Source organism: Oncorhynchus kisutch, linkage group LG1 (genome assembly GCF_002021735.2).
Source record: "Oncorhynchus kisutch isolate 150728-3 linkage group LG1, Okis_V2, whole genome shotgun sequence".
NCBI classification, from domain to species: domain Eukaryota; kingdom Metazoa; phylum Chordata; class Actinopteri; order Salmoniformes; family Salmonidae; genus Oncorhynchus; species Oncorhynchus kisutch.
In genome coordinates, this window is record NC_034174.2 from 9,818,614 (window position 1) to 9,843,548 (window position 24,935).

Sequence of the window (24,935 nt, forward strand, 5' to 3'; positions counted from 1 at the left end):
TGTGTGGTTCGTGTGTTCTAGTGTGTGTGTGTGTTCTAGTGTGTGTGTGTGTTCTAGTGTGTGTGTGTGTGTGTGTGTTCTAGTTGTGTGTGTGGTGTGTGTTGTGTTCTAGTGTGTGTGTGTGTGTGTGTGNGTGTGTGTGTTCGGTGTTCTAGTGTGTGTGTGTGTGTTCTAGTGTGTGTGTGTGTTCTAGTGTGTGTGTGTGTGTGTGTGTTTCTAGTGTGTGTGTGTGTGTGTGTGTGTTCTAGTGTGTGTGTGGTGTGTGTGTGTTCTAGTGTGTGTGTGTGTGTGTGTGTGTGTGTGTGTGTGTGTGTGTGTGTTTTCTAGTGTGTGTGTTGTGTGTTCTAGTGTGTGTGTGTGTGTTCTAGTGTTGTGTGTGTGTGTCTAGTGTGTGTGTGTGTGTTCTAGTGTGTGTGTTTCTAGTGTGTGTGTTTCTAGTGTGTGTGTGTTCTAGTGTGTGTGTTCTAGTGTGTGTGTGTTCTAGTGTGTGTGTGTGTGTGTTCTAGTGTGTGTGTGTGTGTGTTCTAGTGTGTGTGTGTTCTAGTGTGTGTGTGTGTGTGTTCTAGTGTGTGTGTGTGTGTTCTAGTGTGTGTGTGTGTTCTAGTGTGTGTGTGTGTTCTAGTGTTCTAGTGTGTGTGTGTGTGTGTGTGTTCTAGTGTGTGTGTGTGTGTGTTCTAGTGTGTGTGTGTGTGTGTTCTAGTGTGTGTGTGTGTCTGTGTTGTGTGTGTGTTTCTAGTGTGTGTGTGTGTGTTCTAGTGTGTGTGTGTGTGTTCTAGTGTGTGTGTGTGTGTTCTAGTGTGTGTGTGTGTGTGTGTGTGTTCTAGTGTGTGTGTGTGTGTTCTAGTGTGTGTTGTGTGTGTGTTCTAGTGTGTGTGTGTGTGTGTGTTCTAGTGTGTGTGTGTGTGTGTGTTCTAGTGTGTGTGTGTGTGTGTTGTGTGTGTTCTAGTGTGTGTGTGTGTTCTAGTGTGTGTGTGTGTTCTAGTGTGTGTGTGTGTGTTCGTGTTCTAGTGTGTGTGTGTGTGTTCTAGTGTGTGTGTGTGTTCGTGTTCTAGTGTGTGTGTGTGTGTTCGTGTTCTAGTGTGTGTGTGTGTGTTCGTGTTCTAGTGTGTGTGTGTGTGTTCTAGTGTGTGTGTGTGTGTTTCTAGTGTGTGTGTGTGTGTGTGTTCTAGTGTTGTGTGTTTGTGGTGTTCTAGTGTGTGTGTGTGTGTGTGTTCTAGTGTGGTGTGTGTGTGTGTTCTTGTGTGTGTGTTCTAGTGTGTGTGTGTGTGTGTGTTTCTAGTGTGTGTGTGTGTGTGTGTGTTCTAGTGTGTGTGTGTGTGTGTTCTAGTGTGTGTGTGTGTGTGTGTGTGTGTTCTAGTGTGTGTGGTGTGTGTGTGTTCTAGTGTGTGTGTGTGTGTGTGTGTTCTAGTGTGTTGTGTGTGTGTGTGTGTGTTTCTAGTGTGTTGTGTGGTGTGTGTGTGTGTGTTCTAGTGTGTGTGTGTGTGTGTGTGTGTTCTAGTGTGTGTGTGTGTGTTGTGTGTGTGTGTGTGTGTGTGTGTGTGTGTGTGTGTGTGTGTGTGTGTGTGTGTGTGTGTTTAGTGTGGTGTGTGTGCTAGTGTGTTGTGTGTGTTCTAGGTGTGTGTGTGTGTTCTAGTGTGTGTGTGTGTTCTAGTGTGTGTGTGTGTGTGTGTTCTAGTGTGTGTGTGTGTGTTCTAGTGTGTGTTTGTGTGTTTGTGTGTGTTCTAGTGTGTGTGTTCTAGTGTGTGTTTGTGTGTGTTCTAGTGCGTGTGTGTGTGTGTGTGTGTTCTAGTGTGTGTTTGTGTGTGTTCTAGTGTGTGTGTGTGTGTGTGTGTTCTAGTGTGTGTTCTAGTGTGTGTGTGTGTGTGTTCTAGTGTGTGTGTTCTAGTGTTTGTGTGTGTGTGTTCTAGTGTGTGTGTGTGTGTTCTAGTGTGTGTTTGTGTGTTCTAGTGTGTGTGTGTGTGTTCTAGTGTGTGTGTGTGTGTTCTAGTGTGTGTGTGTGTGTGTTCTAGTGTGTGTTTGTGTGTTCTAGTGTGTGTTTGTATGTGTGTGGTGGTGTGAGTGAAGCGGTGCCAATGCCTTAAAAGAAATGACTAATTAAACTCTGAAAAGAGGCAGCAGAACCACCGCCGAGGCAGCGTTAAGAACCATCGCCAAGGCAGCAGCAGAACTACCACCGAGGCAGCATTAAGAACCACAGCACTGACAAAGAAAAAGAGAGAGGGAGAGAGAGAGTGTGTGGTGAGGGAGAGAGAGCGAGAGAGAGTGTGTGGTGAGGGAGAGAGAGCGGGAGAGAGAGTGTGTGGTGAGGGAGAGAGAGCGGGAGAGAGAGTGTGTGGTGAGGGAGAGAGAGCGGGAGAGAGAGTGTGTGGTGAGGAGAGAGGGGAGAGAGGTGTGTGGTGAGGGAGAGAGAGAGGGAGAGAGAGTGTGTGGTGAGGGAGAGAGAGAGGGAGAGAGAGTGTGTGGTGAGGGAGAGAGAGAAGGGAGAGAGTGTGTGTGAGGAGGAGAGAGAGGGAAGAGAGGTGTGGTGAGAGAGAGGAGAGAGAGTGTGGTGAGGGGAGGAGAGCGGAGAGAGAGTGGTGGTGGTGGAGGGAGAGAGAGCGGGAGAGAGAGTGTGGAATGAGGGAGAGAGAGCGGGAGAGAGAGTGTGGTGAGAGGAGAGAGAGCGGGAGAGAGAGTGTGTGGTGAGGGAGAAGAGAGCGGGAGAGAGAGTGTGTGGTGAGGGAAGAGAGACGAGGGAGAGGAGAGTGTGTGGTGAGGGAGAGAGGAGCGAGGAGAGAGAGTCGTGGTGGTGAGGGAGAGAGAGCGAGGGAAAGAGACGTGTGTGGTGAGGAGAGGAGCGGGCGGGAGGAGAGAGTGTTGGCTGAGGGAGAGAGAGCGGAGAGAGAGTGTGGTGAGGGGAGAGAGAGAGGGAAGAGAGAAGTTGGTGAGGGAGAGAGAGAGAGGAGAGAGAGTGTTGGTGAGGGAGAGGAGAGGGAGCGCGTGGTGGTGAGGAGAGGAGAGGAGAGAGAGTGTGTGGTGAAGGGAGAGAGAGAGGGAGAGAGAGTGTGTGGTGAGGAGAGAGAGAGGGAGAGAGAGTGTGTGGTGAGGGAGAGAGAGCGGGAGAGAGAGTGTGTGGTGAGGGAGAGAGAGCGGGAGAGAGAGTGTGGTGAGGGAGAGAGAGAGGGAGAGAGAGTGTGGTGAGGGAGAGAGAGAGAGAGAGAGAGTGTGTGGTGAGGGAGAGAGAGAGAGAGAGAGAGAGAGTGTGGTGGTGAGGGAGAGAGAGAGAGGGAGAGAGAGTGTGTGGTGAGGGAGAGAGAGAGAGAGAGGGAGAGAGAGTGTGTGGTGAGGGAGAGAGAGAGAGAGGGAGAGAGAGTGTGGTGAGGGAGAGAGAGAGAGGGAGAGAGAGTGTGTGGTGAGGGAGAGAGAGAGAGGGAGAGAGAGTGTGTGGTGAGGGAGAGAGAGAGAGGGAGAGAGAGTGGTGTGGTGAGGGAGAGAGAGAGAGGGAGAGAGAGTGTGTGGTCGAGGGAGAGAGAGAGAGGGAGAGAGAGTGTGTGGTGAGGAGAGGAGAGAGAGGGAGAGAGAGTGTGGGGTGAGGGAGAGAGAGAGAGGGAGAGAGAGTGTGTGGTGAGGGAGAGAGAGAGAGGGAGAGAGAGTGTGTGGTGAGGGGAGAGAGAGAGAGGGAGAGAGAGTGTGTGGGTGAGGGAGAGAGACGAGAGGGAGAGAGAGTGTGTGGTGAGGGAGAGAGAGAGAGGGAGAGAGAGTGTGTGGTGAGGGAGAGAGAGAGAGGGAGAGAGAGTGTGTGGTGAGGGAGAGAGAGAGAGGCGAGAGAGAGTGTGTGGTGAGGGAGAGAGAGAGAGGGAGAGAGAGTGTGTGGTGAGGAGAGAGAGAGGGAGAGGAGTGGTGAGGGAGAGAGAGAGGGAGAGAGAGTGTGTGGTGAGGGAGAGAGAGAGGGAGAGAGAGTGTGTGGTGAGGGAGAGAGAGAGGGAGAGAGAGTGTGTGGTGAGGGACGAGAGAGAGGGAGAGAGAGTGTGTGGTGAGGAGAGAGAGAGGGAGAGAGAGTGTGTGGTGAGGGAGAGAGAGAGGGAAAGAGAGTGTGGTGGTGGAGGGAGAGAGGAGAGGGAGAGAGAGTGTGTGGTGAGGGATACAAAAAAACATTTCAGAAAAAATATCTACGGAATAAAAAAAAAAAGTGAATTCAACCAGAAAAAAAAGGGTTTTAAACTGGGAGTTTAAGAGTATCTTTCATGTATATCACAAGCCCTGGGGTTAGAGCTGTGCTAAGTCAAAGCAGAAGTTGTGGGCCATGGGTCTTTTGCGCTGTGGTGTTTGAAGAGGTCAGCAGGGGGAGCAGCGTGTGGCGTCAGTGGGACAGAGGGGAGGGAGGCAGTGTGGCATCAGTACAGGGCTGGGGACCGGGGGGAGAGGAGAGGGAGAGGAGAGGGAGCAGCTCCAATGGGGGAGCCAGGGTGGCGACAGCATGGGACTGGCAGGGGACCCAACGAAGGTGGAAAGAGAGCAAAGGAGTGTGGGGGACAGAGAGAAAAGAGGTACAGAGAAGGGAGTGAGGAGGAGAAGAAACGAAAGAGAGAAGAAGACGAAGGAAGAAGGGTGAATGCATGCCACTACCCAGAATGGTGGCCGGGTGGCTTTCAGATCCTCGTCCCAGGTTTCCAGTCAGAGCTCACTGACCTGTCATACTCACATCAGCCAGACTGACAGACAGATGTCAGAACCGTCCCCAGATGCCTGTCCAATACAAGTTATTAGACTTCCCCTCCAGTGTGTGTGTGTGTGCGCGCGCGTGTGCGTGCGTGCCCGATGCCGTCTGTGTGTATATATATATATATCTCTATCAGATGTGTGTGTGTGTGTGTGTGTGTGTGTGTGTGTGCGCGCGCATGCGTGTGTGTCCAGTCAGTCCTCCTGGTACCCATGATGGAGATTTTGGGTTTCATTATGTACTCTCGCCCCTTGGCTTCTTATATGTTGCTGATGTTGGACCTGAATCCTGCTACCAGTTACCATGACGTGTGCATAGGGCTGGGCCATAGGGCTGGGCCATAGGGCTGGGCCATAGGGCTGGGCCATAGGGTGGCAACACATACAATTGAAGTGATTTCAATGAGTCTTCCTCCATTCTATACTGTTCGCTTCAACTCCAATTAAAAAATGATTTCCTGTATTTCCATCAGTCATTTGAGAACATTTTCAAATCAAATCAAATGTTATTGGTCACATACACTCACATTAACATCTGCTAACCAATGTATCGAAATGCTTGTGCTTCTAGTTCCGACAGTGCAGTAATATCCAACAAGTTTCCACAACAACGACCTAATTCCACAACAACGACCTAATACACACACATCTAAATGGGTGTGAATGAGAATATGTACATATAAATATATTTGGGGTGGCAGGTAGACTAGTGGTTAGAGAGTCTAGTAACCGAAAGGTTGCAAGATCGAATCCCCTCCAAGCTGACAAGGCAAGGTGCAGTAGATGGTATAAAATACAGTATATACACATATGAGTAATGTAAGATGTAAACATTATTAAAGTGACATTGTTTAAAGTGACTAGTGATCCATTTGTTAAAGTGGCCAGTGATTGGGTCTCCATGTAGGCAGCAGCCTCTCTGAGTTAGTGATGGCTGTTCTTCAGTCTCTCAGTCCCAGCTTTGATGCACACTGCCAAGTAGGGCTGCACGATATGGGCAAACAATCTAGTCTTATTTTTAACCAAATGTTGCAATTTCGATCTGACTTGCGATTTAGAGCAAAATACTTGAATCATGGAAATAATAATAATAATAATAATAATAATAATTCTATAGTTACAATGTAGTGATGGGAACTTTGAATACAGTGTTGACATGACAATGAATGAAAATGCCAGGGAGGTGTTCTTGATGATAAGTATGTATGCTGCGGTCACAACACTCAGGCCTCCTTACTGTCCCTAGATTTACTAAGCAAACAGCTGGAGGCAGGGCTTTCTCCTATAGAGCTCCATTTTTACGGAAGTGTCTGCCTACCCATGTGAGAGACGCAGACTCGGTCTCGACCTTTAACTCTTTAATGAAGGTTCATCTTTTCAGTAGGTCCTATGATTGAGTGTAGTCTGGCCCAGGAGTATGAATGTGAACGGAAAGGCACTGGAGCAACGAACCGCCCTTGCTGTCTCTGCCTGGCCAGTTCCCCACTCTCCACAGGGATTATCTGCCTCTAACCCTATTACGGGGGCTGAGTCACTGGCTTACTGGTGCTCTTCCATGCCATTCCTAGGAGGGGTGCGTCACTTAAGTGGGTTGAGTCACTGACGTGATCTTCCTGTCCGGGTTGGCGCACCCCCATGAGATCGGGAGATTTTCGTTGGCTGTACTCGGCCTTGTCTCAGGATAGTAAGTTGGTGGTTGAAGATATCCCTCCAGTGGTATGGGGGCTATGCTTTGGCAAAGTGGGTGGGGCTATATCCTGCCTGGTTGGCCCTGTCCGGGGGTATCGTCGGATGGGGCCACAGTGTCTCCTGACCCCTCCTGTCTCAGCCTCCAGTATTTATGCTGCAATAGTTTGTGTCGGGGGGCTAGGATCAGTCTGTTATATCTGCAGTATTTCTCCTGTCTTATCCGGTGTCCTGTGTGAATTTAAGTATGATCCCTCTAATTCTCTCTCTTTTCTCTCTTCTCCCGGAGGACCCGAGCCCTAGGACCACACCTCAGTACAGAAACCCAGCCTAAAGCCCCAAACAGCAAGCAATGCAGGTGTAGAAGCACGGTGGCTAGGAAAAACTCCCTAGAAAGGCCAAAACCTAGGAAGAAACCTAGAGAGGAACCAGGCTCTGAGGGGTGGCCAGTCCTCTTCTGGCTGTGCCGGGTGGAGATTATAACAGAACATGGCCAAGATGTTCAAAATGTTCATAGATGACCAGCAGGGTCCAATAATAATAATAATAATAATAATTATAATAAGGCAGAACATGACTCAAGTAGCGGAGTAAACTATCAAAATGAACGTTACACATGGCGTATCACAAACCAAACATTAAACACCGTTATAGAAGGTAAAGTAAAAACCCAAACCGGTCCGTGCATCAATACTGGTATATAGTAAAATATGGTATACCGCCCAGCCCTACCTTTGCATGAAAAAAAAGGTATTTTGCGTTTCTATATATATATATATATTTCTATATATATATATATATATTTCTATATATATATATATATATTTCTATATATATATATATATATATATATATATATTTCTATATATATATATATATATATATATTTCTATATATATATATATATATATATATATATTTCTATATATATATATATATATATATATATATATATATATTTCTATATATTTCTATATATATATATATATTTCTATATATTTCTATATATATATATATATATATATATATATTTCTATATATATATATATTTCTATATATATATATATTTCTATATATATATATATTTCTATATATTTCTATATATATATATATTTCTATATATATATATATATATATATATTTATTATTATTATTATTGGATATATATATATATAATTATTATTATTATTATTGGATATATATATATATATAATTATTATTATTATTATTATTATTATTATTATTATTGGATATATATATAATTATTATTATTATTATTGGATATATATATATATATAATTATTATTATTATTATTATTATTGGATATATATATATATATAATTATTATTATTATTATTATTATTATTATTATTATTATTGGATATATATATATAATTATTATTATTATTATTATTGGATATATATATATATATAATTATTATTATTATTATTATTGGATATATATATATATATATATATAATTATTATTATTATTATTATTATTATTATTATTATTATTATTATTATTATTATTATTATTATTGGATATATATATATATAATTATTATTATTATTATTATTATTATTGGATATATATATATAATTATTATTATTATTATTATTATTGGATATATATATATATATATAATTATTATTATTATTATTATTGGATATATATATATATATAATATATATGACAGCCTGTTCCTCCACCATATTTGCTTTACATTTAGCGTTGGCTGAACAAACAGACCTCAGTTTCTTCACCATTAGTGATTTCTCAATCAAATCTGAAACAGATAACTGCTTCTCACTCAGTCTCTGTCTCCGTGGTGATAGCCAGTGGTTCCGTTATTCTTCAATACAACAAAATAAAGTTAACTGATATTTCCTGACAGTCAGGCGACCCTGGCGTTTCCTTTCACACACACAGCTTCCGGCCTCCAGGATCCTATCGCCCTTATCATACCTGAACTACACTGATCCTTTGCCAAGATTATCTAATCATAATGCCTAATATGTTCTCTTTCAATTCTGTAGAAAGCCTTCTGCAGTTCACTTCATTTATAACATAACTGTTAACCGTGTGTTGCTCACTACGGTTAAAATGTATCCTTAACCACAGACATAGGATCAGATTACCCTAACCCCCAATCAACATTAACCATTAAAGTACATGAACACATAACTGACCCTATATCAGTGATTAGGAACAACCTATATAAGTGATTAGGAACCATTTCTACTCAGTTAGAATCTGGCAAATTGCTCTACATAAATAATAATGTGCCGTTGTTCTCTCCCTCTCTCATAATGAGTTCCCTCCTTCCCTCTCCCATAATGAGTTCCCTCCTCCTTCTCCCTCTCCCCCATGAGTTCCCGCCTCCCTCTCGTTCTCCCATAATGAGTTCCCGCCTCCCTCTCTCCCCCATAATGAGTTCCCTCCTCCCTCTCTCCCCCATAATGAGTTCCCTCCTCCCCCATAATGAGTTCCCTCCTCCCCCCATAATGAGTTCCCTCCTCCCTCTCTCCCCCATAATGAGTTCCCTCCTCCCTCTCTCCCCCATAATGAGTTCCCTCCTCCCTCTCTCCCCCATAATGAGTTCCCTCCTCCCTCTCTCCCCCATAATGAGTTCCCTCCTCCCTCTCTCCCCCATAATGAGTTCCCTCCTCCCTCTCTCCCCCATAATGAGTTCCCTCCTCCCTCTCTCCCCCATAATGAGTTCCCTCCTCCCTCTCTCCCCCATAATGAGTTCCCTCCTCCCTCTCTCCCCCATAATGAGTTCCCTCCTCCCTCATAATGAGTTCCCTCCTCCCTCTCTCCCCCATAATGAGTTCCCTCCTCCCTCTCTCCCCCATAATGAGTTCCCTCCTCCCTCTCTCCCCCATAATGAGTTCCCTCCTCCCTCTCTCCCCCATAATGAGTTCCCTCCTTCCCGCTCTCCCCCAATGAGTTCCCTCCTCTCTCTCCCCATAATGAATTCTCCTCCTCTCTCTCCCTTAATGAGTCTCATAATTCTCTTTCTCTCCCCGATAATGAGTTCCCTCCTCTCTCTCTCTCCCCCATAATGAGTTCCCTCCTCTCTCTCCCCCATAATGTGTTCACGCTGGTACCTGTTGATGACAGGTACTGAGTAGTGGGTGTAGTGGCCAACAGTCAAACCTCTGCCAACGCTAATGTCGTGTTCCTAATGTCGTGTTCCTAATGTCAATAAATATAGCTATATTTTGCTACTTGTAGGCTACAGTCTAATTTGTCTGAATATATTTCAGACAAATTATGTGCCAAATCTTGAGTTAGCAAATTATTAAAGGTTAAGCATAATTTGAAGCCATAGGTGGTAAAAATCTCTAGGAGCTGATCCGTGGTCAGTATTGTGGAATAATGATAATGTTAAGATAAGATTTTAATGGAGAAAACTGATCCGAGAGCAGCGTGGTCTTACTTTCGATCCTATCAATATTGACACTTGCCTCAGACGCACTTAGCCAACGTTCTCTTTGCGTGGTGTTTTGGGAAAAGTATGTTACGTCTTAGTCCTGGCTGTTTGTAGAAAAGTATGTTACGTCTTAGTCCTGGCTGTTTGTAGGAAAGATGTTACGTCTTAGTCCTGGCTGTTTGTAGGAAAGATGTTACGTCTTAGTCCTGGCTGTTTGTAGGAAAGATGTTACGTCTTAGTCCTGGCTGTTTGTAGGAAAGATGTTACGTCTTAGTCCTGGCTGTTTGTAGGAAAGATGTTACGTCTTAGTCCTGGCTGTTTGTAGGAAAGATGTTACGTCTTAGTCCTGGCTGTTTGTAGGAAAGATGTTACGTCTTAGTCCTGGCTGTTTGTAGGAAAGATGCATCATTAAATCACTCATAAGCCTAAAAGCCAGGTCCTAGATTGTAGCAACACCCTCAGAAATTAGTCTGTGTAAGAGAGTGAGATGAGACAAAGGCAGAGAGAGAGTGAGACGAGACAAAGGCAGAGACAGAGTGAGAGACAGAGTGATAGTGAGACAAAGGCAGAGAGAGAGTGAGAGAGATAGAGACAAAGAGAGCGAGTGAGACAAAGACAGAGGAGACAGAGACAGAGCGAGTGAGACAAAGACAGGAGACAGAGACAGAGCGAGTGAGACAAAGACAGAGGAGACAAAGACAGAGCGAGGAGACAAAGACAGAGCGAGGAGACAAAGACAGAGCGAGGAGACAAAGACAGAGCGAGGAGACAAAGACAGAGCGAGGAGACAAAGACAGAGAGAGGAGACAAAGACTGAAAGAAGACAGACAAAGAAAGGAGACAAAGAAAGGAGACAAAGACTGAAAGAAGACAGACAAAGGAGACAGACAAAGGAGACAAAGACAGAGACAGTGAGACAAAGAGAGAGAGTAAGGGGAGACAGAGACAGAAGGAGAGGAAAGGCAGCAAACAGCCAGGCCCAGTCCCAGCAGGTGTAATGTTTACAGCACTGTTGAGGTCGTTATGCTCCCCAGCTAAAAAAAAAACCAATACTGTCGATCAAACAGAAGGGGGAACTAACAAAGAGTCACTGACAACAACCAAAACTAAACAGGTGGGGTTTTAGGAGGGGCTCTGAAAGACCCCTTCTGAAAAATTTGACTAGCGACAACTGGGACCTAAAAGACACCCACTAAATTTGCCCAAGAAGAGAACAAAAAATAAAATCCCACACCAAAAGACAGGAAGCAAACCAACAAGTGGAGCTAAAGAAAAACAGAGAAGATCAGATAAAGGATTGTTTGTCAGGAACTAAACCTAGGGAGGTCCAACTTCAGGTGTTAACCCGCCAAATCTCTCAAGACCACCGGAGCACTGGGCCAGCACAGGTGAAACACCTTCCCACTAACGAGATGGCAACCAGCACAGGTGTAACACATACTGAGTAACGAGGTGACACCAATCGGTGTGCCCTACTTGCCAACAAGCTATACGTGCTAAATTTCAACCTTTAGCTCAGCCTGTCACACCTTCCCCTTAAGACAACAAATATATCCTAAGTTCGCTCACCACCAACAGAAAACAACTTCCATTGCACAACATAATCAACTTAAACCTGCACAGCTAACAGCTAGTTCAACATCTAGTTCACTTGCTAGTCAACACTGGCATCAATCAGCTCAGCAAGCAAGGCAGTTGGGAGAGTTTAGCTTAGATGCCGTCACGCACTCACTCTGCCTCCCACCGGGGTCTTGTAACACATGACTGCTGAACACGACGGCTAATTTGAGGTGTTATTAAACAGCACATATCAATAAATTGCAGCATAGGGCTGACTGGCAGGCTGGCAGGCTGACTGGCTAACTGGCTGGCTGGAAAACCCCCTCTCTACAAAACACGTGGACATTTGAAACACATCCTGCTAAGTTTTTCTGGCGTAAGAACATCCAAGACTAAAATGAAGAATGACCACCCAGAGGGGGGCATGTTGACACGTAATGACACTGGTAGCATGTTTCAGTATGTCCCATATGTACCGACACTGAGTATACCGGACATCAGCAACACCTTTACGTGTTTTGTCTTGCCTGTTCACCCTCTTAATGACACACACACACACACACACAATCCATTTCTCAATTGTCTCAAGACTTATCTGGTCAGTCTATGTCCTTAATGTTTTGTATACTCAGTGTATATCAAACTACTATTATGAAGTTTTGTATACTCAGCGTATATTCTACTGTATTATAATGTATATTCTACTATATTATACTGTATATTCTACTGATATTATACATAATACTATTATTCTACTATATATTCGACTGCTATTATACTATTATTGTATTATATCAAATAAAATAAAATGTTATTAGTCACATGCTTACTTACGAGCCACTAACCAACAGTGCAGTTGGAAAAGAATAAGAAATAAAAGTAACAAGTAATTGAAGAGCAGCAGTAAAATAACAATGTGGAGGCTATATACAGGGGGTACCGGTACAGAGTCAATGTGGAGGCTATATACAGGGGGTACCGGTACAGAGTCAATGTGGAGGCTATATACAGGGGGTACCGGTACAGAGTCAATGTGGAGGCTATATACAGGGGGTACCGGTACAGAGTCAATGTGGAGGCTATATACAGGGGGTACCGGTACAGAGTCAATGTGGAGGCTATATACAGGGGGTACCGGTACAGAGTCAATGTGGAGGCTATATACAGGGGGTACCGGTACAGAGTCAATGTGGAGGCTATATACAGGGGGTACCGGTACAGAGTCAATGTGGAGGCTATATACAGGTGGTACCGGTACAGAGTCAATGTGGAGACTATATACAGGGGGTACCAGTACAGAGTTAATGTGCGGGGGCACCGGTTAGTTGAGGTAATATGTACATGTAGGTAGAGTTAAAGGGATTATGCGTAGATGATAACAACAGAGTAGCAGCGGTGTAAAGAGGGGGTGCAATGTGAATAGTCTGGGTAGCCATTTGATTCCATGTTCAGGAGTCTTATGGCTTGGGGGTAGAAGCTGTTTAGAAGCCTCTTGGACCTAGACTTGGATATCTGTTACCGCTTGCCATGCGGTAGCAGAGAGAACAGTCTTATAACTAGGGTGGCTGGAGTCTGACCATTTTTTGGGTCTTCCTCTGACACCGCCTGGTATAGAGGTTTTGGACGGCGGGAAGCTTTGCCCCAGTGATGTACTGGACAGTTGGCACTAGCCGCTGTAGTGCCTTGCGGTCGGATGCCGAGCAGTTGCCATACCAGGCAGTAATGCAACCAGTCAGGATTGCATTAATAATAATAGTATAGTATGTAGTTTAATAATAGTATAAAATATAGTATAATAATAGTATAATAATAGTATAATATAGTATATTAACAGTCAAATATACAACATGTATATATATATATATCATACAATTATTATACTATATATTCTACTGCTAAATACGACTCTATTAATATACTATATATTCTACTGCTATATTCTGTATATGACTATTAATATACTATATATTCTACTGCTATATTCTGTATATGACTATTAATATACTATATATTCTACTGCTATATTCTGTATATGACTATTAATATACTATATATTCTACTGCTATATTCTGTATATGACTATTAATATACTATATATTCTACTGCTAAATACGACTCTATTAATATACTATATATTCTACTGCTATATTCTGTATATGACTATTAATATACTATATATTCTACTGCTATATTCTGTATATGACTATTAATATACTATATATTCTACTGCTATATTCTGTATATGACTATTAATATACTATATATTCTACTGCTAAATACGACTCTATTAATATACTATATATTCTACTGCTATATACTATATATGACTATTAATATACTATATATTCTACTGCTATATACTATATATCATACGTTTGAATCATCCCATAATATCTTCATACTGTACGAAGAGAAAGATATCTAAAGACTTGTCACATTGTAAATGAGTCGGAGGCCACAGGAAATACTGTTAAAGACTCAAAGGTGTGAATTTGGCCAGTAAACAGTGGTGTAGCTGGCTCACACACACCTCCGGAGTGCTGTGGTTATTCAGTTTGCAGAAGTGGCAGCACAGGCTCAAAAAAGTGTTGTAAAAAAATACATTTCTGGGGCCTGGAGTTTATCCATAACCACATGACCTGGTCAGGTAAAACTCTTGGGGGGGGGGGGGGGTTCCTGTCGGGTCATGTGAATTGGAAACACTCTTGGCCTAAGGTGGAGCACATCATTTCAAACTACCACATTGGTGTCATTCAATCTGAAGATGATATCTAAAGAGCCAGAGAGACAACAACTTCAATGGACAACATACTCTGCAGTTTAGTGAACTACTTACTATAGAAGGCCTTATGCAAAGAATGGTTTCAATGTTTTTGAATATTTGGTTTCACTCTATACACACAATGACAAGCAGTGGACTTATAGGTTTCAATGTAGAAAAGTATTGCAATTTCATGTCATAAAACCTACTATTTGCAATTAGTCATTCTGCTACCTTTATGTAAGGCAGTTTTTTATCTTACCTTTATTTGACCAGGCAAGGCAAGTCAGTAAACTCTTATTTTCAATGACGGCCTGGGAACAGTGGGTTAACTGCCTGTATCAGAGGCAGAATGATAGATTTGTACCTTGTCAGCTCTGGGATTTGAACTTGCAACCCATTTTGGTTACTAGTCCTCCGCTCTAACCGCTTGGCTACCCTGCCGCCTCTACACTCTAACCGCTAGGCTACCCTGCCACTAGGCTACTTTGTAACATCGTTTGTTTTGTGTGTAAGTAATAACTCACTAACCGCGTCGTCCTGGTCTCCGTCTGGCCCACCAAAGGTTTATTCCCTGGCGCTCACTAATTGGCTGTAAACTCCATATATTCAATCATTAAATCAACTACTTTCAACATTTTCATTGAAAATAATTATATTGAATGTCACTCATTCTATTACTCTACAGTAACCAAACCTGCACTTACCAGTTCGTTTAGTTGTCGTCACTGACGGTCTGACTCTCTGTATTTGTGAAAGTTACGGTGACGCTAGAATCCATAAATTCTCTCTTTCTGTATTAAAAGCCATCCATCTTTTTAGGGTTGGACAAATGTGTTCATATTGTCTGTGTAGTGCTGCTTTGTGCCAGAATTTGCATTTGTTGTATTTTATTTTATACTTTTAAAGACAGTTACATTTGCACCACAAACATTTGTGAATAATCACCAGCAGTGGAAATAGAAGAATATGCCAACGAACATGACTGGATTAACAAACTGTCTGACTAACCTTTTCGGGAACGTCAGTGTCCCTTGGCCTTGGGTAAGCAGCAGTTCGTTTCATCTTCTATATCCTGTGCCAAACACATTTATTCAGTGATTCTAAATGCTGGCTGCATGATTGCATCAACATAGATAGCTAATGTTAGCTAGCCATCTAGCTAGGCTGCTCTAAAGCACCACTACTACGTTGGTAGTTTCCTTAGCTAGCTATAGATCGGACTTTTCTAGATTTAGAGGACGTCTAAACTGCTTTTTATTAAGGGTTTTTATTAACACATACCACATTTTCCATGAAAATGTGTGTTTGCTCTGTCATGAGGCAGGCATCCATGCAGGCAGGAGGGGTCCACTAGATAACACAGCCACAAAGTCATATTCCACCGGGATTCCACAGACCAGAGAGGAACATGATTGAAGAAAGAATCCAAGTGCAAAGTGCAGTCCAACAACACAGTTGCTGGTGAAATCAAACATAGATGTTGAGAGGTGTGGTTGACAAGTGAATCCTGTCGCAGCGAGTGTGGGGGGGTTGAATTCGCTGGACCAATTAGAGAAGGTACTGCTTTCTCCTCCGTTTAATGTTGTTTTGCTCTGTGACGTGAACAAATGAATATGTGTCTGATAAACGTGTTCGGTGCTGCTGCTTTGATGTATTGAAAAGTACTGGGACAAATGCTGTGCCTGGTGCCTGGGATTGAAGAGTTCCAGTAATACGGCCTGGTGCCTGGGATTGAAGAGTTCCAGTAATATACGGCCTGGTGCCTGGGATTGAAGAGTTCCAGTAATACGGCCTGGTGCCTGGGATTGAAGAGTTCCAGTAATACGGCCTGGTGCCTGGGATTGAAGAGTTCCAGTAATACGGCCTGGTGCCTGGGATTGAAGAGTTCCAGTAATATACGGCCTGGTGCCTGGGATTGAAGAGTTCCAGTAATACGGCCTGGTGCCTGGGATTGAAGAGTTCCAGTAATACGGCCTGGTGCCTGGGATTGAAGAGTTCCAGTAATACGGCCTGGTGCCTGGGATTGAAGAGTTCCAGTAATATACGGCCTGGTGCCTGGGATTGAAGAGTTCCAGTAATACGGCCTGGTGCCTGGGATTGAAGAGTTCCAGATATACGGCCTGGTGCCTGGGATTGAAGAGTTCCAGTAATACGGCCTGGTGCCTGGGATTGAAGAGTTCCAGTAATACGGCCTGGTGCCTGGGATTGAAGAGTTCCAGTAATACGGCCTGGTGCCTGGGATTGAAGAGTTCCAGTAATATACGGCCTGGTGCCTGGGATTGAAGAGTTCCAGTAATACGGCCTGGTGCCTGGGATTGAAGAGTTCCAGTAATACGGCCTGGTGCCTGGGATTGAAGAGTTCCAGTAATACGGCCTGGTGCCTGGGATTGAAGAGTTCCAGTAATACGGCCTGGTGCCTGGGATTGAAGAGTTCCAGTAATACGGCCTGGTGCCTGGGATTGAAGAGTTCCAGTAATACGGCCTGGTGCCTGGGATTGAAGAGTTCCAGTAATACGGCCTGGTGCCTGGGATTGAAGAGTTCCAGTAATACGGCCTGGTGCCTGGGATTGAAGAGTTCCAGTAATACGGCCTGGTGCCTGGGATTGAAGAGTTCCAGTAATACGGCCTGGTGCCTGGGATTGAAGAGTTCCAGTAATACGGCCTGGTGCCTGGGATTGAAGAGTTCCAGTAATACGGCCTGGTGCCTGGGATTGAAGAGTTCCAGTAATACGGCCTGGTGCCTGGGATTGAAGAGTTCCAGTAATACGGCCTGGTGCCTGGGATTGAAGAGTTCCAGTAATACGGCCTGGTGCCTGGGATTGAAGAGTTCCAGTAATACGGCCTGGTGCCTGGGATTGAAGAGTTCCAGTAATACGGCCTGGTGCCTGGGATTGAAGAGTTCCAGTAATACGGCCTGGTGCCTGGGATTGAAGAGTTCCAGTAATACGGCCTGGTGCCTTGCCTGGGATTGAAGAGTTCCAGTAATACGGCCTGGTGCCTGGGATTGAAGAGTTCCAGTAATACGGCCTGGTGCCTGGGATTGAAGAGTTCCAGTAATACGGCCTGGTGCCTGGGATTGAAGAGTTCCAGTAATACGGCCTGGTGCCTGGGATTGAAGAGTTCCAGTAATACGGCCTGGTGCCTGGGATTGAAGAGTTCCAGTAATACGGCCTGGTGCCTGGGATTGAAGAGTTCCAGTAATACGGCCTGGTGCCTGGGATTGAAGAGTTCCAGTAATACGGCCTGGTGCCTGGGATTGAAGAGTTCCAGTAATATACGGCCTGGTGCCTGGGATTGAAGAGTTCCAGTAATACGGCCTGGTGCCTGGGATTGAAGAGTTCCAGTAATACGGCCTGGTGCCTGGGATTGAAGAGTTCCAGTAATACGGCCTGGTGCCTGGGATTGAAGAGTTCCAGTAATACGGCCTGGTGCCTGGGATTGAAGAGTTCCAGTAATACGGCCTGGTGCCTGGGATTGAAGAGTTCCAGTAATATACGGCCTGGTGCCTGGGATTGAAGAGTTCCAGTAATATACGGCCTGGTGCCTGGGATTGAAGAGTTCCAGTAATACGGCCTGGTGCCTGGGATTGAAGAGTTCCAGTAATACGGCCTGGTGCCTGGGATTGAAGAGTTCCAGTAATATACGGCCTGGTGCCTGGGATTGAAGAGTTCCAGTAATATACGGCCTGGTGCCTGGGATTGAAGAGTTCCAGTAATATACGGCCTGGTGCCTGGGATTGAAGAGTTCCAGTAATACGGCCTGGTGCCTGGGATTGAAGAGTTCCAGTAATATACGGCCTGGTGCCTGGGATTGAAGAGTTCCAGTAATAAGGCCTGGTGCCTGGGCTTGAAGAGGCCTGGCTAATACAACCTTGTCTCAGAGCATTTCGTATTTTATGTAAACCAAGACATGATATGTGTTCATTTGTGGCTGTCCATCACTCATTTCTTAGGCTATTATGTGTTATGAATTTGTAAATCATACAATATGTTACAAATTTGCTAAACTTATGACATGTTACAAATTCTAGCTAGTTGGCCAGGTGGCTAACATTAGCTAGCTGGTTAACATTAGACTAGGGGTTAGGGGATAGGTTAGGGTTAAGTTTAGGAGTGAGGTTAAAGGGTTCGTGTTAGGAAAAGGTTTAGCTAACAGAGGTAGGGGAATTGTTAGCTAACATGCTAAGTAATTTCAAAGTAGTAAGTAGTTGAAAAATTGCTAATTAGCTAAAATGCTAAAGTTTTCCATAGTGAGATTTGAACTCGCAACCTTTGGGTTTCTAGATGTTTGCATTATCATTTGTGGATGTCCAGCACCCATTTCGTATGATATGTTATGAATTACAATTCGTATTATATGTTACGAATTTGCAAAACGTACAATATGTTACGAATTTGTAAAACAGATTATATATTCTGAATACTAGCTAGGTGGCTAAATGGCTAACGTTAGCTAGGCTAGGGTTAAGTTTAAAGAGTTAGGTTAAAACGGTTAAGGTTAAGGTTAGGGGAAGGTTTAGCTAAAAGGGTTAGAGGAAGGGGAAGGTTTAGCAAACATGCTAAGTAGTTGTCAAGTAGTTAAAATGTAGTAAGTAGTTGAATAGTTGATAATTAGCTAAATTAGCCTTTGGGTTGCTAGATGCTTGCGTTATACACCAAGCCATCCACCCAGACTAACCATCCTACTTTTGTTTTTGCTTTAAGTAACTAGCTGTCTTATGTAACCATGCCAGAGGTAACACATGTATCATAATAATTTGAGTGTTCCGGATATACTTCACTATGTTACGTCTAGTCTATGAGACCAGGCTAGGTAATAGGGCCTGGTGGCTGGGCTTGAAGAGACCTGGTAAAAAGCCCTGGTGGCTGGGCTTGAAGAGACCTGGCAAAAAGCCCTGGTGGCTGGGCTTGAAGAGACCTGGCAAAAAGCCCTGGTGGCTGGGCTTGAAGAGACCTGGCAAAAAGCCCTGGTGGCTGGGCTTGAAGAGACCTGGCAAAAAGCCCTGGTGGCTGGGCTTGAAGAGACCTGGTAATAGGCCCTGGTGGCAGGCCTTTCCACCACTCTGGGACACTTGCCCAACTCAGCACTGCAGCTATACAGACTCACACCATTTCTTTCTTTTGCTCTCTCTCTTTCCACTGTGACAATGCTGTGCACGTATGGGCACACACACACACACTGAGGGACGACACACAGCTGGGCCCCAGCTGCACACAAGGACTGGGGTTTGGAAATCAAGGAAAAGGGGAAAGAGTTTAAATAAATTGGCACTTGAAAAAAGAAGAAATCGAGAAACTGGGAATGAGGGAAAGAGACAGAAAAAAGTGAGAGAGGGGGATGGAGAGAGAAAAAAAGAGATCGATAGAAAGTAAGAAAGAAAATGAGAGAGAAAGAAAAAGAGCAAAAGAGAGAAAGGAGAGAGAGACAGAGAGAGAGACAGAGAGAGAGACAGAGAGAGAGACAGAGAGAGAGACAGAGAGACCTGTATGACCATGCTTCCAATCATTCACATATTATACTTGGGAAGTCACATCTTTTGAAATTGTACACCCACTAAGATAACCTCTCGTTTCCAATAGACTTATTTCCCTTCACTTTTCTGCAACTAGCCTATAACAATGTCGGAGACAATGGAAAGTATTAATTCCCCCACATCACTTGATATCTGTGGACATTGACAGTTTTATTTGGGAGACAGAGACTGAAACCAATAGAGTTCTTGGAGACAGAAGAAAAGATGTCATGTCTTTTCCTTTCTCTAATGGATATAAACGTTCAACTCTATCTGTTGAGTTAGTGTTGCCAAATTCATGTGGTTTTATCTGGTGCCCCAGTCCTCAGACACATCACACGCATGCACAAGGAGCACACAAGCACGCACACGGAGCACGCACATACACACACACACGGAGCACACACACACACGGAGCACACACACGGAGCACAGACACACACACACGGAGCACACACACGGAGCACAGACACACACACACGGAGCACAGACACACACACACGGAGCACAGACACACACACACGGAGCACAGACACACACACACACACACACGGAGCACAGACACACACACACACACGGAGCACAGACACACACACACACACGGAGCACAGACACACACGGAGCACAGACACACACACGGAGCACAGACACACACACGGAGCACAGACACACACACGGAGCACAGACACACACACGGAGAACAGACACACACACGGAGCACAGACACACACACGGAGCACAGACACACACACGGAGCACAGACACACACACGGAGCACAGACACACACACGGAGCACAGACACACACACGGAGCACAGACACACACACGGAGCACAGACACACACTAAAAGAAGACACTGCAAGAATAAATATGCCAATCGCCTGAACATTCTTCTCACTGTTCCCCTCAGCATCTCTTCTTTCCATACACACACTGAGCACAGACACACACTGAGCACAGACACACACTGAGCACAGACACACACTGAGCACAGACACACACTGAGCACAGACACACACACTGAGCACAGACACACACACTGAGCACAGACACACACACTGAGCACAGACACACACACTGAGCACAGACACACACACTGAGCACAGACACACACTGAGCACAGACACACACTGAGCACAGACACACACTGAGCACAGACACACACTGAGCACAGACACACACTGAGCACAGACACACACGGAGCAACAATGTGTTGTTTCCAGTAAAAATGAAATACATAAAAAAGAGCAACTCTAAGGATCGTTTTCGAACTTTGATAAGTCTCTTCCATCTGTTCTACATTATGCGTCAAGTCCTGTAAAAGGCATTTTATTCATCACCAACACGAGACGAAACATATCAGCTGTCTGCGCATTAGCAGTCATTTCATCTCGTCGTGCGAGTCAACAAATCACCGATCACAACAAGTACAGGGTTCTGAGTTGTATTTAATTACATGGAATTGAGTCACAATATTGCGGTTGTAAAATCACCTGCTTTTTTTGTGTTTCAAACTGGGATCTGGAATCTCTTTTCAATCTAAACTTGGACAGTTGTAAAACACCGTGTTTTACAACAATAGATGAGCCTTGACGCCCACAAAGAAGTCATACAATACCTCGCAAACAACAACTGGTCACGACGTGAAGCCTCACACCCTAAATATTTATAAAATATATTTATATATTTTTTAAATTGAACTTTATTGAACTTTCTTTGTTGTACTATTTAAATATACATCATCAAATGATACACCCCTCAATGTTACATAATGCATTTGGTTAAAGGAACGTCTGTGATCTACTTGTAATTTGGTGGTCACTGTTTCTGGTCCCTTGTCGGTAATTACGATAAGTGTCTGATTTGACGACATTTACGTTGGTGTACGTACTGTACCGTAGAACTGTGAAAAGGAAGTGTTGGAAGGACGGGTGCCAGCTATATTTAATATGGCGGGAACCGTTAGGCGAGCACACACACCTCGCTCTGCATCAAAATTAGGAAACACTGTTCGCGGTAAAGGCCAAAATCAAAATAGCATGATATACCATCCTGCGCAGTGTGTGTGTGTGTGTGTTAGAGAGAGAGAGACCCTATCTGACTCTGTAGAACTCTCTGACATCAGTTCCACTCGTCACTGTTAAATGTAACACATTCACAGTCAATGATTGACATCAGTTTGATGGGAAGCTATTTAATAAATTATATACAAGTGACTGAACTAATGTTGTGCTTGTTTACCAGTACTACATATGAATTGATGTGGGTGGTATAATATTAATGTTTTAACGTTATTGTAAGGAAAATTGTAAAGCATTTGGATATATAAAAACGAAAACGTAAAACGGGTTTTTGTTATGCTATTACATCGCGTGTTTTTGTCTATGAACGAAAATATAGTTAATAAATGAGATGTATTCACCCGCAATACTAGGCTGAATTATTAATTCAATGATTGTTTTAAGAAACAAAGAAGCAAAGTCACACTTTTTTTTCTCTCTCTCAAATGTTTATTAACTTGATAAAATATAAATTGTGCCTGTTTTCGATTATTTAATACATCTCTCACAGGGTAGCCTAGTGGTTAGAGCGTTGGACTAGTAACCGAAAGGTTACAAGTTCGAATCCCCGAGCTGACAAGGTACAAATCTGTCGTTCTGCCCCTGAACAGGCAGTTAACCCACTGTTCCCAGACCGTCATTGAAAATAAGAATTTGTTCTTAACTGACTAGCCTGGTTCAATAATAAAACTTCCACCGACCAACTTAAGTCTCTGTGCTGTTGCTGCCTCTTTTGTCGCCTGAGGTACAGTAAGTAAGTCGCCTCCAGGTAAGTAAGTCGCCTCCAGGTAAGTAAGTCGCCTCCAGGTAAGTAAGTCGGGTCTAGGGTCTAGTTAAGTAATTCGCCTCTGGTAAGTAATTTGCCTCTGGTAAGTAATTCGGGTCTAGGGTATAATTAAGTAATTCGCCTCCAGGTAAGTAATTCGGGTCTAGTTAAGTAATTTGCCTCTAGTTAAGTAATTCGGGTCTAGTTAAGTAATTCGCCTCTGGTTAAGTAAATGTGTATTATTGCTGTCTGAGTGTTAAATGATCATAACAATGCATATTGAAAAATACGAATAAAAAAACCTGCATTACTAAAATAATAGCGGAGTTTGCGATTATAAACAGATAAAACTATTGAGATATGAAAATGCAACATCTTCCAAATACATAAGCTTTAATGTAATTATAATTCCAGTGCTTGGAGAAAACGGGGATTATTCGAAGTTAGGTGTGCAGATGCACGCTGTATGTATGGTGTTGGTTCATATTGTCGCACATTTTACAGAGTTACAGTGTGACTTCTTGAATGGCCCATGTTTACGCGTTAAGTTTAGGAACAGGTTTCTAGTTTTTCCACATGAGGCTATACTCGATTAACTGCCGCTACGGCGAAAGGCAAAAAGTAGAACAAAATACCAGTGGCATGTAAATCACAGACCGTAGGCTATGCATATGTTAAGTAACGTTTATTCTGTTACCAAAGTTTTTAAATGATAAGGTTTCTAGAGATTTTACAGGTCCAGATGCAGCAAAGTCAGAATTACAGTCCGCACTACACCTTCTCAATCATGCGAGATCTGCACATCAATATGAACCGCAGACAGCAATATCAACAATTTACTACACAGTGCGGAACATTTCATACCTTGATTCCTTCTCGGGTTCGCTTGTTTCCGTCGTTTCCCCCGGCTCTCCTCTGCCATCATGTCGCTAAAGGCTCACTCTGCCCGGGTAACGTCTCTCTGGTGTGTCGGTGCCTGAGAATGAATGGTGTGAGATATTGCCTGTCCGCAGCCGGTAACCAGAAACCTGCTGAAACTACAAGTCGATCAGCGGGAGGAGAGAAGTGAGTGATGTCATTAGAGGTTGGTCCTGTCCGCGCGTTCTTTCACGGTGATAATAACCACGCCCGCGGCTACAAATCATTAGGAACACCTTCCTAATAATGAGTTGCACCCCCCTTTTTGCCCTCAGAACAGCCTCGTCGGGACATGGACTCTACAAGGTGTCGAAAGCGTTCCACAGGGATGCTGGCCCATGTTGTCTCCAATGCTTCCAACAGTTGTGTCAAGTTGACTGGACGTTAATACGCCATTGTTAATACACGCGGGAAACTGTTGATTGTGAAAAACCCAGCATCGTTGCAGTTCTTGGCACAAACCGGGCAGCCTGCTACCTACTACCATACCCCGTTCAAAGGCACTTAAAGATTTTGTCTTGACTATTTACCCTCTGAATGATACACAATCCATGTCTCAATTATCTCAAGTCTCCTCCCCTTCATCTACACCAATTGAAGTGGATTTAACAAGTGACATCAATAAGTATCATAGCTTTCACCTGGTCAGTCTATGTCATGGAAGGAGAAGGTATTCTTAATGTTTTGTACACTCAGTGTATATTATACTATATCATAATAGTCAATGAGCAATCATAGCTTTCGCCTGGATTTACCTGGTCAGTCTATGCCATGGAAAGAACAGGTGTTCCTAATGTTTTGTACACTCAGTGTACGTGTGGGGATTCTCTCAACCAGGGCATTCATGGTGACATTTCAGAGTGTAATTTAAAAGTTATAGTTAAAAGCTACAGACAGTAAAATAGAAGTTATCCACTGTCTCCATTCTATCGAGTTCCAGCCACAAACAAAGCGAGACTTGAAAAAAGATGCTGTAAGCCCCGTGTATAAAGAGGAGTTGATAGTTTGGTGGTCTAAGGATCTGTAGTTAGAATCTGATCTGTTATCATATCCGACATATCCATATCTATTAAAGTGTGTGAAGCAAGCTTTTTGCTTTGTAAACATAGTATTGTCCAATACTATTTTAGCCACTTCTTTTACAGAATACAAAAAAAATGTATAGGCTATTATTTGTAATTATTTGTTCAAGAGAATTGAATAGTTTAAATTACTACATGTATGTTTTATATTTCTCTTTGCACAATGTTAAGAGCTAGTCTGCTGTATGACCAAACGGACACGTTTGACACTGCAACCTTTGCAATCTATCCCAAACACCCCACAACAAATTGGCCTACAAATACAAGCATGTTTATGTCGGCAGGTACTTGTAGGAATACAAAACCGCTGATGCTTTGTGGCCTGGCTGTTACAGGCATCACCCCCTGTCGTGCCCCCCTGCCCTGCGCCCTATTCACCCCTGATGCTTTGTGGCCTGGCTGTTACAGGCATCACCCCCTGTCGTGCCCCCCTGCCCTGCGCCCTAT

The 24,935-nt window shown here is 43.7% G+C and overlaps 1 protein-coding gene across 2 annotated transcripts in view; it reads right to left on the bottom strand.

Annotated features, from left to right (window-relative positions):
* The window catches only part of LOC109883825 (zinc finger E-box-binding homeobox 2), a 76,904-nt gene extending 53,018 nt beyond the window's left edge, over nucleotides 1-23,886 (bottom strand). For both annotated transcript variants that reach the window (XM_031825399.1, XM_031825439.1), the window contains exon 1: nucleotides 23,353-23,886. In XM_031825399.1, coding sequence (XP_031681259.1) covers nucleotides 23,353-23,413 — 61 coding nt within the window. In that variant the 5' untranslated portion in view covers nucleotides 23,414-23,886. The remainder of the gene's footprint in view (nucleotides 1-23,352) is intronic.
* Nucleotides 23,887-24,935: the final 1,049 nt, after the last annotated feature.